The sequence below is a fragment of the Myotis brandtii genome, unplaced genomic scaffold (assembly GCF_000412655.1).
Source record: "Myotis brandtii unplaced genomic scaffold, ASM41265v1 scaffold606, whole genome shotgun sequence".
Taxonomy (NCBI): domain Eukaryota; kingdom Metazoa; phylum Chordata; class Mammalia; order Chiroptera; family Vespertilionidae; genus Myotis; species Myotis brandtii.
Genome location: NW_005370297.1, coordinates 494,079 through 512,225, shown reverse-complemented (window position 1 = coordinate 512,225; position 18,147 = coordinate 494,079). Strand labels below are relative to the sequence as shown.

General features: G+C 38.9%; 1 protein-coding gene across 19 annotated transcripts in view; it reads left to right on the top strand.

The window, feature by feature from the left end:
- Nucleotides 1–18,147, top strand: part of PTPRD (protein tyrosine phosphatase, receptor type, D) — an 865,179-nt gene that overhangs the window by 703,590 nt on the left and 143,442 nt on the right. For 8 of the 19 annotated variants that reach the window (XM_014550614.1, XM_014550612.1, XM_014550617.1 and 5 more), the window contains 4 exons: nucleotides 1,141–1,728; nucleotides 2,165–2,265; nucleotides 3,100–3,359; nucleotides 14,788–14,878. In XM_014550614.1, the coding sequence (XP_014406100.1) occupies nucleotides 1,141–1,728; nucleotides 2,165–2,265; nucleotides 3,100–3,359; nucleotides 14,788–14,878 (1,040 nt within the window). The remainder of the gene's footprint in view (nucleotides 1–1,140; nucleotides 1,729–2,164; nucleotides 2,266–3,099; nucleotides 3,360–14,787; nucleotides 14,879–18,147) is intronic. The other 11 variants (XM_014550624.1, XM_014550619.1, XM_014550616.1 and 8 more) reach the window with 2 other exon arrangements.

Here is an 18,147-nt window from a genome sequence, read left to right as displayed (position 1 = left end):
TCTACCATCTTCCCCTTCCTATCAACTTCTCTTCATTTTAAGTTTGCTGATACTCTTCTTCCTCCCCCATCTTTGGTCTATCCTCAAAGTACCTTTTGGCTCTGTGTTATTTACCACTGTCCTTCTGCGTGGATGCCAGGAATAACTGCCCTCCATTAAAAAATTGCAGTTGTACAAATCTATTGAATGAGTAGATTAGAACTCTTTACATATCTAACTTACTTAACTTGAAAAGAATATAAAGTATGTACTAGTACTTACAGGAAACTAGCCCCTTACTATAAGAGGTTAGTATTTTGATTATTGAGAATTATGATAATAGTAATAAAATATTAAACTAGTGTGAAGATTTTTACATGCATTTTCTGATCTAATATTCACAACAACATTATAGGGTAGGTCATAACATAATTCCTGTATTAAAGATGAAAATTCAATGGGGATGACTGGTGTGGATAGTAAGGTATAAACAAAAATGCAAATTAGAGCCATAGTAAGTAAAATAATGTTATTTGGAGCTACTTTTTTGTAAATTTATAAGCAGCATAACAATGTAGTCAATTATTTGGCCTATAGAGTCAATAGACCTGGGTTTGTACTATACTTTTCTCATTTATTACACATCTGACCTTGCACAGTGTTCTGGCTCTCTGGGTTTCCTTTTCTTATTATACAAAAATCAAGATAACTAATCAGAGCATGTAGTCGGGAGTAAGGACTGTAAATCAAATGAAACAGTACATGTAATGCTCTTAGCAGTGTCTGGTACATTGCATGCGACCAATAATTAAATACGTTATACTTGTTATTATTAGCTGCATCTAATTGGCTCATCTGTACTCATCCATTTCTCTGTGGCATGCACCTTTATGTGTGAAAGTCTAAAATGTGAAGATGTTAAAATATTTCCTCAAATTATTATTTTAATAATTCCTATTTTGTATCTATTATCGCATTCTAGCAGTTCAGCCTACTTTAATAGAGTAGGAGAAGTAGAACATTGCCACAAAGGTATATAGACCAAGCATTGCCCCCCCCCTTTTTTTAATAAAGACTTAAGAATGCTGTAGAATGGTGTTTCCATTTAGCAATGATTGAAATGTGAGCATCCATGTAAGTTGGTCCATCCATGTGCTTCAGTCCCAGGGAAACCCCGGCTGCTGATTAGCCACACTCAGATGAATACTGCTCTCATTCAGTGGCACCCCCCTGTGGACACGTTTGGACCTCTTCAGGGCTACCGTCTAAAATTTGGCCGGAAGGATATGGAGCCACTCACCACTCTTGAGTTCTCTGAAAAAGAAGATCACTTCACAGCGACAGACATCCACAAAGGAGCATCGTACACCTTCAGGCTCTCAGCCAGAAACAAAGTGGGCTTTGGGGAGGAGATGGTGAAGGAGATTTCTGTCCCAGAAGACGTCCCAACTGGATTCCCTCAAAACCTCCACTCGGAAGGCACCACGTCCACCTCCGTCCAGTTATCTTGGCAGCCACCTGTCCTGGCAGAGAGAAATGGCCTTATCACCAAGTATACCCTTCTGTACAGGGATATCAACATCCCTCTCCTTCCAATGGAGCAGCTTATTGTTCCCGCTGACACCACTCTGACACTCAGTGGCTTAAAACCAGATACCACATATGATGTAAAAGTACGTGCTCACACGAGCAAAGGGCCCGGGCCATATAGTCCCAGTGTCCAGTTCAGGACACTGCCTGTGGATCAAGGTAGGATTTGTCTGCTTATGGCCTTCCTCCTTTAAAGGAATGTCGGTCTTTGGAAATCAGTATTTTGAAGCTATAAATAACTGCTCGGCCCATTCATATTAATAGGTTCAGCCAAAGCGAAAAGGTAAAGTATGCGAAACTTACTATGTTTTGGATGCCTTAGAATTCAGTTATAGAATGCCAACCAAGTCTGGCTGAGAGCATCCCCATGTCCTCAGGTAAGGAAAACGCAATGTAGTTGACCGAAATGGAGAGAAAGGAGAGATCTTTAGGAGAATGATGTATTTAAATGAATGCTCTGAACAGGTAGGCAAATCACCACTTCTCTCTCGGATCAAAGTAGAAAGCATCTAGCGTGAGCCCTGTGGTCCAAGGTGGTAAAGGACAGGTCGTGGTTCTTAGGAGTGGTTTAAATACACTGTTTTTCCTTTTCCAGCAGTGTTTGCAAAAAATTTTCATGTCAAAGCAGTAATGAAGACTTCAGTGCTGCTGTCTTGGGAGATTCCGGAGAATTATAATTCTGCCATGCCTTTCAAGGTATGTTGTTTTCGAATATGTAAGAAATCACAGGTAAAAGTGGAGGGGCCGGGGGCAGTCCCCCTGGGTGAGTTACCAAAAAGCAAACAGATGGCTTTGGTTCTGGAACACATACTTGCTCACTTGTGGCTTTCACATACTAGACTGAGTCTGGCACTTTGGCCGTGTGGCCTTTGCACTCTGAAGAGGGGGCAGGAGCTCAAGCCCAGTGCTGGAATTACTTTGTAGGTGACTTAGTGTTTGCAAGTTGAACTTTTCAGATCTAAGCTAGTGTTTTTGTTTTTCCCCCAGAAAAGGAAATTTGTATGGTTTCTACCTATATAGAATGCAAAAGATTTTAAAAATACGTTTATTGGCCTGAATTCTTTGCACATTTTAAATTCTAGTTGAGAATTTAAACTCCATGGAGAGATAGTGAGAGATGCTAGCGAGAAGTACAAGGCTATGAAATAAAGAGTAGAGAAACATTTTTGAAAGTTAAAATATATTTAGGAACAGGAATGGAAACGTTTAGAAAAAAAGTGATGTGTATCATACATTGGAAACCTAAAGCATTTCTGCACACATTCCATTTCTGTCACATACAACTGACAAGTCAAAATTGAAAAAATATTGTGCATTTCTTTGTGTATTTTCGCTAGAGTTAGACATATTATATCATTACACAGTAAGAACGAAGTGAAAAATTGATGCAATCTCTAGAATTTGTGAATACTTATTGGCTTATGAATTATCCCGAAATTGAAATTGATCTGATATGCATTTTCTATAAGCAAGTGCACATGAGTTTAGAAAACATTCCTAGCCTCTCTGTGATTGGTGGTATCTCCCTAGATTCTTTATGATGATGGGAAAATGGTAGAAGAAGTGGATGGTCGAGCTACGCAAAAGTTAATTGTCAACCTGAAGCCTGAGAAGTCGTACTCATTCGTGCTGACGAACCGTGGGAACAGTGCTGGGGGGCTGCAGCACCGGGTGACCGCGAAGACTGCGCCGGACGTGCTGCGCACCAAGCCTGCCTTCATCGGGAAGACCAACTTGGATGGCATGATTACTGTGCAGCTGCCCGAAGTACCTGCAAATGAGAATATAAAGTAAGTTGATTGAAGGGTTAGGGCTGAAGGAGAGACATGCCAGTAAACAAAAAAAGAAAGTTAAATCTCAGTGTTGTAGTGTTATAGAAGAATAAATGGCTCCACATAGAGTACCTGCGTCTTCTACATAGGATTGTAGTTTTGTTATTCACTGCACTGTGATCTGGTGTTCATTGTAACGCAGATTCTCATTATTTTAACGTTTAGCATTTTGTATGTTCCAGGAACAGTGTTACTTAGGAAAGCTAGAACGGCAAATAGAACATGGCCATTACTATAAAGGAGTGTATGTCATAATATATGGAGTAAGGTGACTAGTTGAATGACTCTGATATGTGGCAAGTTATTGTGGGGGTGTCTTAAAAGTACAATAACACTAAAAGAACTTTGGGGAATTAGATAAGCAAATAAAGTTTATGACACTAGTATTTTATACATGTGCTGAAAGGTAGAAATTTCAAAAGTTAAAATTCTGAATGACATTGGAAAAACATGTAAGTGAAAAAATGCAGGTTTTCTGGGTTGAATGGAGCACAGTGTAGAAGCCAGTGGGCCTTCAGTAGAAAATTAAATCCAGTCAGATTAGTAGTTTGTCGGTTGTATATAGTTAGTTGTAACCAATAGAATAGATACTCAGCACAGCTCATTAGTGATAGCCAACAGAAAACAAAAGTATTTCCACTGAAGTGTATTAATTGTGAGCACGGTGGAAGGCCGTGGAGAATGAAAAAGATGTGATCCCTGTCCCCAAAGAGCTTATCATAGGGTGGGGGACACAGAGAAATAAATGTAATACGTGTTAATGATAGAGTTGTATTCTCAAGAGCAGCCAAACTGGAATGGAGTGGGTCAAAGAAGTTTCCAAATTTAATTTTGAAGGACAAATAAGAGGCAGACAAAAAAAAAATCAGAGTGAGAAAATTATATACAAGTGATTCTATGAGGCTGGAGCCCTGAGCGCTCCTGCAAGCCTGGCGGAAGAGGTGTACAGAGGTCACCTCCTGCCCAGAAGTTGGGACTATATTCTGTAGACAATGAAAATCTATTAAAGGGTTTTATGTGGTAGTGTGACATGATACCAGTTGGATAATTACCAAGTTTCCATTTCTCCATTTTAGGAAGTATTTATTGAGTGTCTACTGCATTTTGGACACTGCTCCCCGCTCAGGATAAGACTAGATCCTTTCTCATTTCTTCTTTCTCACACAATCAGCTTTAGATGAAACTTGCAATGAAAGATTTGAAGGCCAAGTGGACGCATTTATACATAGTTCATAGGCCCTCAGAGCCTTATGTGTGGTGACAAGCTGGCAGCACTACTAGGACAGTTCTTAGGGAACATGGATCCTGAAGGTGTATGTTAGTGGGAACTGGAACAGCAGAGAGAGAATTGCTGGGGAGTTACCACATAGTTAGTGACACTAGGCAAGTAAAAAGATTCTGAAGGTGGTGATGGTGGATCTGAGCAGAGGCAAACCAGAGCAATAGTGCAGTAGGAATTGGAAGCTGATGAAATGAAGAGATCAATGCAGAGGAAAACATCATAGATGGCTCTGGGGTTTGAGAAAAGCATCAGAGACGGCTCAGGGGTTTGAGAAAAACATAATAGAAATTAATGATGCTGCCATTTGTCCTAAAGGACACGAAAAAAAAATCAAGAGGAAATTAATGCGTTTAATTTTGTCTATATGTTACATTGAGGTAACAATGAAATACCTAATTTGGGATGTGGGTTTAAAGAAATTACTAGGATTAAAGATAGGCATTTGGGAATAGTAACAGCAGCAATGGTTTTATGGGAGGAGACAAGCACTGAGACAATGAAGTAAAAGTATGAATAAAAGGCTAATAATAGTAAAGGTCTCAGTTATTAGGAAGAAGGTAGCAAGTACAGACATAGAGTAAAGCGTGTTAGGGAGTTAGGGGAATTGAGCCAGGGCCATAGCAAAGGAATTTTTAAAGATTATGTATAGTAAGCACTTTCCAAAGCTCCAGAAAACTTGAAGAATATGACTGGAAAAAAATTAGCTATTAAAAAGTAAAAGTTGAAGAATATGCTGAAAAAAATTAGCTATTAAAAAGTAAAGTTATAAACAAGAAGTTTTTACTATTGCGGTATTTGTGAAATTTAGGAAACAACCCTTCCTGAAAAAAATTTCAGTTATTGTTTATTCGATAAAATAATTGGATTGTTTCAAGCAGATGATGAAATTTCCAAAAGATTATTATGAAAACAAATTCACTGAGAAATAAGGTTTCCATTTCTGTTCACTCTTCTCTTTCTGTCATTCATAAAATTGGAAATGAGAATGAACTATTTAGTACAATTTTTATTCCAACAAAATTTAATATGAAAATGAGTTTATATTTATCCATTGATTTGTTTAAATATTCTGTTGATTTTTTTTATCTCCCACCATAGTGCCAGACAATGTTTCAAGGGTTTAGTGGGGATAATGAAGACTTATTCATTGATATTACACAACATGGTTAATTAGGGAATTTAGACATGTAAAAAGATCAGTTGAAGTGGAGTACTGTGGTTCCAAAGATTAGGTGGCCACAGGAGGGGCTCCTAATCCTGCTTTAGTAGGGAAAGGGGTCCTGGAGAGAGTGACATCTAAGCTAAGGCTTAATGAATGACATGAACTTAGCTGGTCCGTGGCGTGGGGGTGGGGAGACACTCTTTCAAGAGGACAGCATATGCGATGGTGCCTAATCGAGATAAAGACTTGCATTTGTTATTCATCTATGTCTTCTCCATCCATTGCGACTTTTTAGTTGGCATCCAATGAGCATATATTCTGTACACACTATATTTCCAGCACTAGGACTGGGAGAGATGACTGAGATAAAGCCCTATCTTACGGTGGGAGAACAGAGACAAAGAATAGGTAATGTGAATATAATGGGAGAAGTCTGCCAAGTGCTGTGGAAACATGAGTATAGAAATTTAGCCCAACTTGGATGTCAGGGGAGGAGGTATCTGGAAGGATCTAATATCTCATCTGAGTGTTGAAGGATGAAAAAGATTTAGGAAAGGTGAAAGAATTGCAAACAAAGAAAGAATAAGGAAAAAATATGGACTCTAAATTCAATCCATTAAGAAACAGGCACTGTCTATTCAGAGAAAGAACGGTTGAAAGATGAGAAGAGAATAGTATATTTTTTAGTATTTACTATTGGTTTTCAATATTTTATTTATATGAAAAAAATATTTTAGTGGATATTTACTATATTGGCTTGGTAGAATGTGTTAGATGTTATTGGAAAATGGCATTTTAGTCCATTGGTGGTAGACTTTTGTTTCATTTTCCAACTTCAGAATGAGTTGAGAATATCACAGAATCTAGTTTGTTTTTTAGTGTTTTTCTTTAGCTTGTTCAATTTTTTTCTTCGTTTTCTTTATCTACTTTCTTCTCCTATATTTGAAGTGGGAATCAGGGAAAAGGCATAAGAATTTAGTAACAAAGAGAAGAGACCATTATGAAACAGAAAAAGAACCAAACCATTATGGGGAAAAAATATGTTCTAGAAATAAAGAGATTCTCAAAAAAATATTCTAGCTGCTCTGGGGAAAAGAGCAAAAGACTAAATTAGAAAAGTACTTGAGTGGAAAAAGGACCAGAGCTATAAGAAATGAAAGAGCAAATCTCCAGTTAGAAAAAAAGCAGCAAGTAAACCTAGATAATTTATATTTGGGGGCTTCCTACAGCGTAAAGTTGCCCATCCTTTCTTCCAGGTTCGTTTAAGTGGGATGGTCACATATCACAAGGACCTGTGTGCCTCGTAGTGCCACTTGCAGTAATTGGCAAGTACAGAAATTAGAGAGGAATGTAGCTTTTTGTTCAGTATTTTATGGGTGAAATGAGGGGAGGAAGCAATTGATTCCAGACCTGTAGGTGGGTTGCTAACTTTTATTTAGGTGAATGCTATCTAGAAAAATGCTTCCCATTTGTTTTCTAGCCAAATGCAATTTTGGTGATTGAAGAGCTGTTTTGTTTATCAACAGAAACCATGCTTTTCTCATTTCCAGCCACAGTAATTGGCAGGTCTTGATCACTGTCCCCAGCTCCTCACCGCTTAGGCACCAATCTGCCCCTGGGAAATGTAAGGGGACATAGCTCCTTGCTTCGGAATTGGCCTACACTTGGTTTCTATCTGGAGAAGCAGAGGCGCTCCCTCCGGGAAAGGTCACATTTCCCAGGAAACAGCAGGCTCTGGTGCCAGGAATTCTGTTGGGCTTCAACCTTCTGTTTAAGTGCTTTTAGGAGGCAGGGGGGCCAGTCTGAAAACTCTAGCAAGCCCACAGTGTTTGAGGAGCAAGTTGTGGTCAAAACGTCTGTGAGTTTATAGAGCAGGAGTTTAGTCTGGGCAGTAAGAAAAAAGTGTATCACACAGATTATACTAAGAGAAGGTACCTAATATGTTAATTTCACTGTAGCGCTTTATATTTATGAAACACAGAAATGAGGAAGGAGAGTATTTTATGAAAGTTTATATTTCTTTGGTCTTGCTAATTTGGCTTTCGTATTCTCTGCTTTTCCTTCTTTTAAAAAAGAAGATATTCTTGGAAGCATGGCTTACAGTGTTGCTTCATAAAATGTGTGCCTCCACTATGAGCAGTTTAATGAAGTAATATATTATCTGTTTAATTTTTAATGAGAAATCATTCATTCATCACATGGTGTCATTGAGGTGGTAAAGGCTCACATTTGTAAAGTGCTTTACACTGAACTGAAGATACTAGGAGGGTTCATTTAAGCCTCACAATCACCCTGTGCGGTGGGCATCCTTCTCCCCACTTACAGAGGAATTAAAGTGAGGCCCAGAGAGACTGAGCAGCCAGGCCAAGGTCATAGAGTGGATGCTGAGAGTTAATAGTGCTGTTTAGAAGGACAGGGCACACAGTAACTGATGTAATCCTCACAAGAAGGCTGCTTCCCATTATAAAGCTGAGGAAGCATCAAGAGGAACTAACTTGCCCTGGCAACACCTTAGCAGAATCAGAAAGGCAAGATCTAAAGGCAGGTTGTCTGGCCCTAGAGCAGTGGTTGCCAAACTTTCGGACCTCACGGACCACCAGTAGTCCACGGACCACCGGTTGGCGACCGCTGCTCTAGAGCACACATGTGGATCCACGGCCATAGAATTCATTGGCCAAGCAAGGAATTGGCCAAACTGCTAGACCATCGAGCACCCCACAGCAAGGAGGCAGTGACAGGACTGGCCCAGGCAAATGTTAATACCAGGAGCAGCCAGGCATATGCGCGTGGCCACCGATCATGGAAACGTGCGAGTGTCACGCAGCAGTTTGCCATGAGAATTTAGATGAGAGGTAAAGGGAGAGGCTCCCCACAGGTCAGCATTATCACCTGCCACTTTACACATGAGGAAAATGAGGCTTACGATAATTTAGTAACTTTTCTGACAGCACGGAGCTAAAAAGGTGGGAAACCTTAATTTAAACATGGAAACCAGAAAAACCATTCAACCTGCTTTGGTTTGTCTATGTTAAATTAATTTTGCTTAAATGATATATGCCCAAATGACTATAGGGTATAGTAAAAAAAAAATCAAAAGCTATGAAAAGAACAACATTCTTTATTAAAATCTGAGATGGAGTTTGACCTCCCAGTTAAATAACGAGTTTGAGAATGTTAATACAGGTTGCTAATACAAAAAGCCCGGCTGAATTTGAAGTGGGACTGCCACCAAGGCCAGAGCTTAGCTTCCCGTATAATTATGTGAAGCTGGGCCCCTTGATGATAACATATTAAATAGAATTAGTAAAACTTTACTTAATATAATTAAAATTCTGAAGGTTAGATTTAACTTATCTAATTAAATCTAATATAGTGGGAAAACACAGCTTACTTTGTAAGTAGTCAAGGGCTTTCTAAATATATTTATTCTGAGGTTATTTATTTGCCTATTAGCTAAAGTCATTGTTGAACAGGGTGTTTTGAGCCTAAATTGGAGTCAGACAGGCAAAGCAGAGTGTGCAGTTTAATTTCACTCGTTTATAAAGCTGATCTAATTCTAAAAGCAATTTTTTTTCATTTTAAAAAAGGTTTTTTTTAGATCATATGGTTTGGTCAGAGACTGAACAATAGGGCTCTAAACCAGTGGTTCTCAACCTTCTGGCCCTTTAAATACAGTTCCTCATGTTGTGACCCAACCATACAATTATTTTTGTTGCTACTTCATAACTGTAATGTTGCTACTGTTATGAATCCTAATGTAAATATCTGATATGCAGGATGGTCTTAGGCGACCCCTGTGAAAGGGTCGTTAGACCGCCCAAGGGGTCGCGACCCACAGGTTGAGAACCACTGCTCTAAACTCTATAGTGATAGAATGTTAGGAGAGGAAGGAACAATCCAGATATGTGACAATGGGATAAGCCTGGCGTGGTGACAGTTGAGAAGAAGGGAGGTGTGAACAGTAGGGAAAGGTTTGGAAGCCATAGGACTTGGTCGTAGGTTGGGCAGGAGAGAAGGAGAGAGTGAGAGCAGATTGTTAATGGGAAACTCCTAGGTTAGAGCTTGTTCCACAAAAAGGATCCTGGTTGTTATTGGAAGAGGATTTATTTTGGAGGCATTTTTTTTGTTTGCTTTAATCACAGTAAATTTGAAGTACTTTAGTGACATAGAAATGGAGACCTACAGTTGGAATTGGATGAACCTGTCGTGCTCAGAGGAGCGTTCTGGCTGAAGATGTGAGTCTGTAAATCGTTTGCATGCAGGTAATAAATGTTGCTCTGCGCTGGAATGAGATCACAGAGGGAGAGAAGGAGTGGAAAGGAGTCCTTGGCCAGAGCCTCGAGGAACTCTATCATTTAATTGCTGGTAACAGATGATAAATCCTGCTAGAGAAACAAGGGTAATGTGCGGAGGAATATAACTGTAGAACCAGGAGAGTTAGATACCGAGAAAACACTGAGAGGGTCTTATCGACATTGTCAGATTCTATTAAGAGATCAAGAAAGAAGAGGATCAAAAATTATCCTTTTCATGTAACATGATTGAGGTCACCGAACACCCTGGCAAGGACAGGGAGGTGGGCTAATGAGGCAGGAGCCTAGTCAATAAGAAAGTGAATGGAAGGTAAAGAAATGGAGAACGGCAAGAACAGACAGCTCTTCTCAGAATTTGGACAGTAAGGGGTAGGAGAGAGAAGGAATGATGACTGGAACGGCATGTGGTTTGCTTTATTTTTAAATGGCAGATATTTATATAAGGTTGGAAGCAAATATATAGGATCCAATGAGGTGGGAGAAGCTGAAATATGCATATATGAGAAAGAGAAGGGGTGTGATATACAGCAGTGCATTTCAACCACTGTGCTGTGGCATGCTGATGTGCCACAAGAATTTTTAAAACATGCAGTACCCGACTCTTTAGGCAGGGGCACTGACCTCTTTTCCCTTAGATTATCAAATAACATGACAACAGCCAACACAACAATAGCCACCCGGTGTAAATGAATTTAAAAAAGTATATATTTTTTTGTCAGATTATATATATATATTTGGTGTGCTTCAGAGTTTTAGTAATTAGTTTATGTGTGCCATGAGAAGAAAAAGGTTGAAAATCGCTAGCATATGGTAAACTTCTTTAGAGTGAAATGATGGGAACCAATGCAAGAAAGAGTCCTTGGCCTTAAAACATAGAGCCAGTCCTCCTGCTCCCCCCGAAGGAAAGGTTTTGGTTGTGTACAGACCTAGGTAGGCTTGTAGTCTGGTAGACAGACGTGGAGGGAATTATTGTCTGAAAGTTTTTATTCTCTCTGTATATTAGTGATAAGGCCATCTTCTAGTGGGATGATAAGGAGGTTTAAGGTTTTAGGCCAGGGGAGAAAGTTTGAAAACGTTATCATGTAAAATTGAAGGTCTAGGTAACTAAAGAAGTCGTGGTCTATTTCCAGGCAGTATTGAGGGCTGGAGTTCGCTGATCATGAATTTATGGCATCCTTCTGCCCTATGCGTTATTTCTCAGGCTGTGTTCAGCTCCTTGGGTTCAGGCACAGAGAAAGGCCATCACAGATTTCAGCCATGGTAGAGTAGAGGATGTTGGCTTTAGAAAGGCAGAGCTCAAGGATCTGAGAGCCGTGGTGGTTCATGGGCCAGTCCTAGAAAAGAAACCCCAAGTCCTAACCCTGAGGTTCATGGGTGGGGAGGAGGAATGAAGAAACAGCCACCACATGAAACTTCAAGGGAAGCAGTATACTCTGGGGAAATCTAGGTTTCAGGAAAAGCAACCACATGGGTGTTTACAAAACCACAGTTGCAGAGAACAAAGTTGAAATGTATGAACTTAGACCCAGGCGAGACGTTCTGTAACATGGAGTTCCAAACTCGCAGCGCTCCACGCCATTTCTTTCACCGGACAAGAGTCGCTATGAGCCTGGCCAGAGTGGTTCAGTTGGATGAGCATTGTCCCATTCACCAGGAGGCCACCAGTTCAATTCTGGTCCGGGCACATGCCTGGGTTGGGGACTGGATCTCTGGTAGGGGCATGCAGGAGGCAGCTGATCTATGCTTCTCTCTCATCAATGTTTTTCTCTCTCTCCCTCTCCCTTTCTCTGAAAGCAGTAAAAACATTTTTAAAAAATAATGCAATTTTAAAAAGAGAGAGAGAGAAGGGAGTTGCTTTGAAGCAGGCTCCACTGTGACTGTTGTAGATGAATGCTTCAGAGATCAGTGGAGATCATATCCAGCCACACAATTAATTACTAAGGCGGGGGGAGCCCTGTACAATTCTTATCCCAACTGCAAGTAATATGAATCGTTGGGAAGTGCTGCAGAAGAATGAATTCCCTTTTTTCATGTACAAGATTGGCAACTCGAAGTATGAAAGCAGAAAGAAAAATTAATAGAATTTATCAGCTTCACCTTGATTTGCATGATTCTGAACGAGGACAGTGGGAGCTCTGTGACAATGTGCATTATCATCGCTTTGGGCAAAGAGAACCTGTCCTGACTTTGCATGATTGGTAGAGAAATACAAGAGGTTCCCTGACAAGTGTGTTTATCAAGCACATCTGCAGCGTTATTTCCTACGCTCGGTTGCATCCCCTGTCATTCCCCTCAGTGCTCATTTAACATGATGGACTTGTTTGGCAAATCCTTCAGGTGGTGGGAGGACCGGGAGAGGAGGAAGCTTACTCTGGGTCATTAAAAAAAAAAGGGCATTAGCCTCTCACACACTCCAACTCTTCATTCTCTTCCCCCTCCTTGATCGTCATGATTATTTGTAGGAAAGAAAATGAATGGCTGAGTGATGTGATCTTGTGAGTCTGTTGATAGCTGCTCAGAGCACCATGGAGAGAGGGCTCAGGTATAGTCATAGAATTCTTGATTAGAGAGAAAGAAGTTTGTCAAGTTCTTGAAACTGCATCTCAGGGAATTTCACTGTGTCCTACTGAATACGGTAGTTGAGGTGCACCTCTCCCACCTGATGGTCAGTATCAGCCAGAAGCAGGTGGCATCCATTTAGTGCAATATGCCACACACTATGCTAAGTGCTTTGTATAAATATGCTTGTATTTCCCCCAAAATAAAAGTCTGGTATTATTTTAATTTCCTTTTTATCTTTTTATTTAATTTATTTGGGTGACACTGGTTAACAAAATTATACAGGTTTCAGGTGCACAATTCCATAACACATTACCTGTATACTGTATTGTTAGTGATCCCCACCCAAGTCACATTTTTTCAGAATATACAGCTGAGGTTCAGGGATGTTACATGACCAGCCCAAGATCACACAGCATACTAGTGATAGAGCCTGAATTCTGGGCCATATAGATCTCCAGATGCCACATTCTTTATAAGAATGCTCTAGAGTGGTACCATCCAACAAATATAATGAGAGCCACATGTGAAATTTTTAAATTTTCTAGCCACTACGGGAGAAGTACAAAGAAAGAGGCGAAACTAATTTTTTATTTGACCCAGCGTATCCAGAATAGTATCATTTTAACATATGATGACTATTAAAAATTATTACTGAGATACTTACATTGGTTTTCCATATTAAGTCTTTAAATCCATGTCTCTTATATTTGAGAGCAAACCTCACTTCAGACTAGCCACATTCCAGGTGCTCCACAGCCACAACAGGCTACTGGTTACCACACGGGACATTTATGGAAACAGTGTTCTTTACCAAGGAGGGTTTGCTGGGCTGATTGCAGACTTTGCTTTGAGATCAGTGGGAAGAGGCCTTCCTGTGTGTGCTATTGGCCTCTGTGATATAACGTTAGTGCCCTTCCCCTGCGTGGCAGCCTTCTCTTCTGAAAGTGTATGTGTGTTTTCAAAATAAATCTTCACAAAATTTATGGAGTCCTTAGTATTATGTGATACAGAGGGGGAGTTTGGGAGTGGGGGTTGGGGGAGACTATTGCTAAGATTAAGATATATGTAGATTTGTATCCCTTTACTATCTGTTTTAATGGGGGCCGTAATTTTACCAATTTGTCTCTTTGTCTATTATAAAATTTGTGAGGGGGCAAAATGAAATGATGCATTTAATATAATACCTGGGAAGTAGGAAGTGCTTAATGTGTTAGCCATTATTGCAAAGTCATTGTATACTTACTACTGCAGATTGGTATTAACTAGTTCCTAACCATGAATACAAGGGCAGAGTATAGACTATGTGGAAGTTACAATTTTATTTTATTTTATTTTACAAATAGCCTACATCTATATGTGACAGGTAACTTTATATATTACTTAAATTTTAGTCAGCTATTCTCATTTGGAGAACTCAGTTACTTTTGCCTCTTCCTATAGATGTATTACATTGAGATCTATGTTGAAGGCCCTTAGATAGTGGTTATCTCCAAATTTCTGCCACACTTACCTTTAGGTTTACCATTTGATAGTTAAAAAGGGGAGCTTTTTAATATCTTCATATAATTGTTATAAGATTATGAGTAATTTTTCTGCTTTTAACTTTTTTAGGGGTATGTAAATAAAATTATCATTATCAGAATATAAGCATGGTATAAACTAAGAGTAATTTTTTTACACATTTCCCTTTTTAAAAGTTGTCTTATAAATTGCCATCATAGAAAATATTTGGTTCAGCAGCTTGTATTGGTCAATTTCAGTATATCAGCCTTGTATGTGTCCAGCACCAGGGTCCTAACAGAGCATTCCCATCCTGTTTATGATACTAATAAAGAGCAGTCAACCATGGTGATCTAACCATATAAGCTCATTGCAGTCACACATAAATGTCTACTCATGTTGTTTTTAAAATTGAAGGAACAGGTGGTTATTTGTCATTGATGGACAAGTTCCTCCATCTCCGTAATTTGCCTTCTGTCTCAATCACTGGTCTGTGGAAGACTTAAAATATATCCATTTACTTTTCTCCCTGAACTAACTTATTTTTGTCTACCGATTCTCGTGCAGAGGTTACTACATAATAATTGTGCCTTTGAAGAAATCTCGTGGGAAATTTATCAAGCCATGGGAGAGTCCAGATGAAATGGAATTAGATGAGGTAAGTGTGTCTTTGTTGGCAGTGTCTTTCACTGGTTCTTTAATTTATTAAACATTCTCCTCCTCTCTACAGAGTCCTTTCAGCATCCAATCCAGTTGCTGACTTCTGCATGGCTGGTCAGCTGGCTGTTCGGATAGTTCAGTGCTATGGGTGTGTTAACCTCTAGAGATCACAACAAAGAGCCTTTTGCTTTAATTAAAAAACATTAAGCTGCAATAAAGCTTACAACCTGTCTAATCTTCCTTGGCTTTAGTATTTTGCCCCTTGCCCTTTGTAAAACATGATGCAGAGGTGTAAAAGGTGAGTGAATTGTCAGCAAAGGCTTCATCACCAATGTTATGAATTCCAAATCCCCCTTCATTAATGCAATGGTAGCTGCAGCTGTTACAAAAATGTTAAATTGCATTTTGCAGCAGAATTCAACATTTGACCCACTATAGATCCTTGACCAGTTTCTCACAGAATTGTGCTGATTAGCATATGGTTGCCTTGTTCTGTATTCTGTAGGATATCAGAATCAAAATCACACTTAACCACAGGGGCAGGCAACAACAGAAATCACAAAATTTTGATCCAAGGAAGAAAATAGTGCTAAAAATAGAGCAGATATTAAATGAGTATTATTTTAATTTCCGAAATCATACCACAAGAGTGAGTACATTTTAATTTATACTCCTTTTGCTGGAAGAACATTGGGTTGTTGTTTTTTAAGTTAGTATGAAGTTGTCCACAATACCTAATTATTATATACCTCTAGTGAGATGAAAAGGCTGTGCTCAGAAGTATTAAGCCAGATTCCCCGGAAAGCCACAGCAAGTTAATGGTTGGGGTTCAGATTTGAAATCTAAGAGAGACTTTGCTATTTTCATGTGATGCTGGTTTGAATCAGTTCAGAAGGCAAGTAAAAAGGCTCCCATTTGGGGAAATGGGAGATTTTAATTTATTGAGATTATTTACAACATCGGCCCTATATTATCAACCAACCTGTAATTTCTAGGTATTTTCCCTACCTCAAATTAGTTCAAGCAAGGAAAAGCAGAAATTCCCTAGCTGCATTCCAGGCAAGTGATGTTTATTTCATACATGTCTGCACTAAGGAGGCAGTGATCTGACAGGTGAGGGCTGGTAGCTGCTTTAGGCAGACATATGTCATCTCTAGAAGTGGGTTCATCATCATCCACTTCATGTATCTGAGTTAAACTCAAGTGGAGAAGGGGAGATGAGTTCAAGGTTAGGATTATGCTTTTGTGTCACTGTTTAGTGATTAGATGAGCATTGGAGGAGTATAAATTGAGACATCATTTGAATAATGTTGTCAAGTAATTTGTTATAAATCTTATTTTTTTTCTGTTGATAATAAAGGAACAAATCATGTTCCCATGATGTTAGAGGAATAGTTATCCGTCGTCTGAATGTGCAAAATGGTCAGCTGGTCTTCTGTCAACATTTTGAATCAGTTAATCCTGAGATATTCTTTATTATTTTTATCAATTCTCAGCTGAATTATAAAATTCAGTTGGATTTAGATTTAAAATGCAAAGACGATTTATAGAATCTTTGAGTCTTTCTACTTTTTTTTAAAGTTTTCAAGGAATTAAGATCCAGACCAACAAGGACATCAAATACTTTTAATTTTTTATTTTTAAAAATGTATTGGGGGGTGACATTGGTTAATGGGAACATATAGGTTTCAAGTCTGCATTTCTATAATACATTATCTGTATGTTATAAATAATAAGATTTCCTTATAGATGGAGCCATTGCGTGATAAGTAATATGAAGCTGATTCTCTTTTCCAACCTCCAGAATGCACAGCAATGCTAATAGATTAAAGTATAGCGCTATATGACATTGAACTTTCTTGCAATTAAACTCTATGGGTCTGTGCCACTGATTCCCATAACAAAGGGTCATTTTAATCATCCCACACATTGTGGTACATTAATCTGTATAATAGTTTGATAAAGAACATTTATTAATTCAAAATGTGGGGGTCAGGATGGGTTGTTACCCACTTTTCTTACTGATATAATTGAGACCACATTGTAGAATTAATGGTGGAAGAAATAAGATATGCATTGACTGGAAAATGAAAATTATTTCTGATAAAAAAAAAAACCACCAAAGCCCTCGATATATCTTCCGGAATTACCTCCAATACATCTTGTAACTACCGTGGAGGGGAGCGAATGAAAGCAGGCTGCAACCTCCTCTATGCTTACTCATTCTGTTTCTGATCCCTGCAGAAAGTTCTTCATTTCTTTTTTTTCCCTACCATGGATGATAAAAGCATTGTAGTAATTTTATCTATATCTTGGTATTGCCAGGTTTGACAAAGCAGTATTCCTCTCTTAAATGTATTTGACTAAGTGATTTTCTTAGAACAGTGTATAATTTAAATTGTTCAATCAATCAATATTAATAACTAGAATGGTGGCCTAAGGGGAGTTCCAATGTATGCCTCACATCTAGGCCCATAAAAAAAAACACGAAGCTTTCTAAACAGATTTACTCTAAATGTTATTTTTTTGAGAACATGTGTCCTTTGTTTGGGGACAATTTCCTCATAATAAATTATAGAGTTGGAACTGCTATTGTCAAAGTCAGACTGGGCAGAGTAGAAATTGATAGTCAAAATGGACTTGGGGCAGAATGAGTCCTAAAATGTTAGTTACATTTCATTCAGGGCAGGTCTTGGAATATATCATAAGCTTTTCATCGCATTGTACTTTAAAAGCTTCTTGTAAAATAATGGGGTTATTTGTGGTTTTAACTTCAGCATACTCCTACTGGCTAACTCCAGTGCCATCTGAGCATACATGACTCATTTAAAGTATAACACGGGAAGCATCCTGCAGAGATTAGAGCAACCTGCAGGGACAGAGTTGATTTTTCCAGGTGTGACCTTAATGAATGGCCACATTGGCTCTAAAGAGCACCAAACGCACACACTTTTTTCCTAACATACCTCCTCAAAATCTTCTAAAGGAACCCTAGCAAAAGGTATTCATGGGGATGACAGTGATATGGATGAATGATGACAGTTGACTACATCTGAAATATAAAGAAAATCAAGGTAGGGTTTGATCAGTGAAGTAGAAGAAGGGAGCAGTTACATAAACAACTGATGGTAAATGTTTCTGATTAACCAACTTCAAAAAGCTGTTCAGCTCATCTGCAGTGCCTTTGTCCTTCCCCACGTCATGGACCATCATTTACTGCCTATCAACAGTAACCTTTGCAATGACTTTTCAAGTGTAGCATTAAAT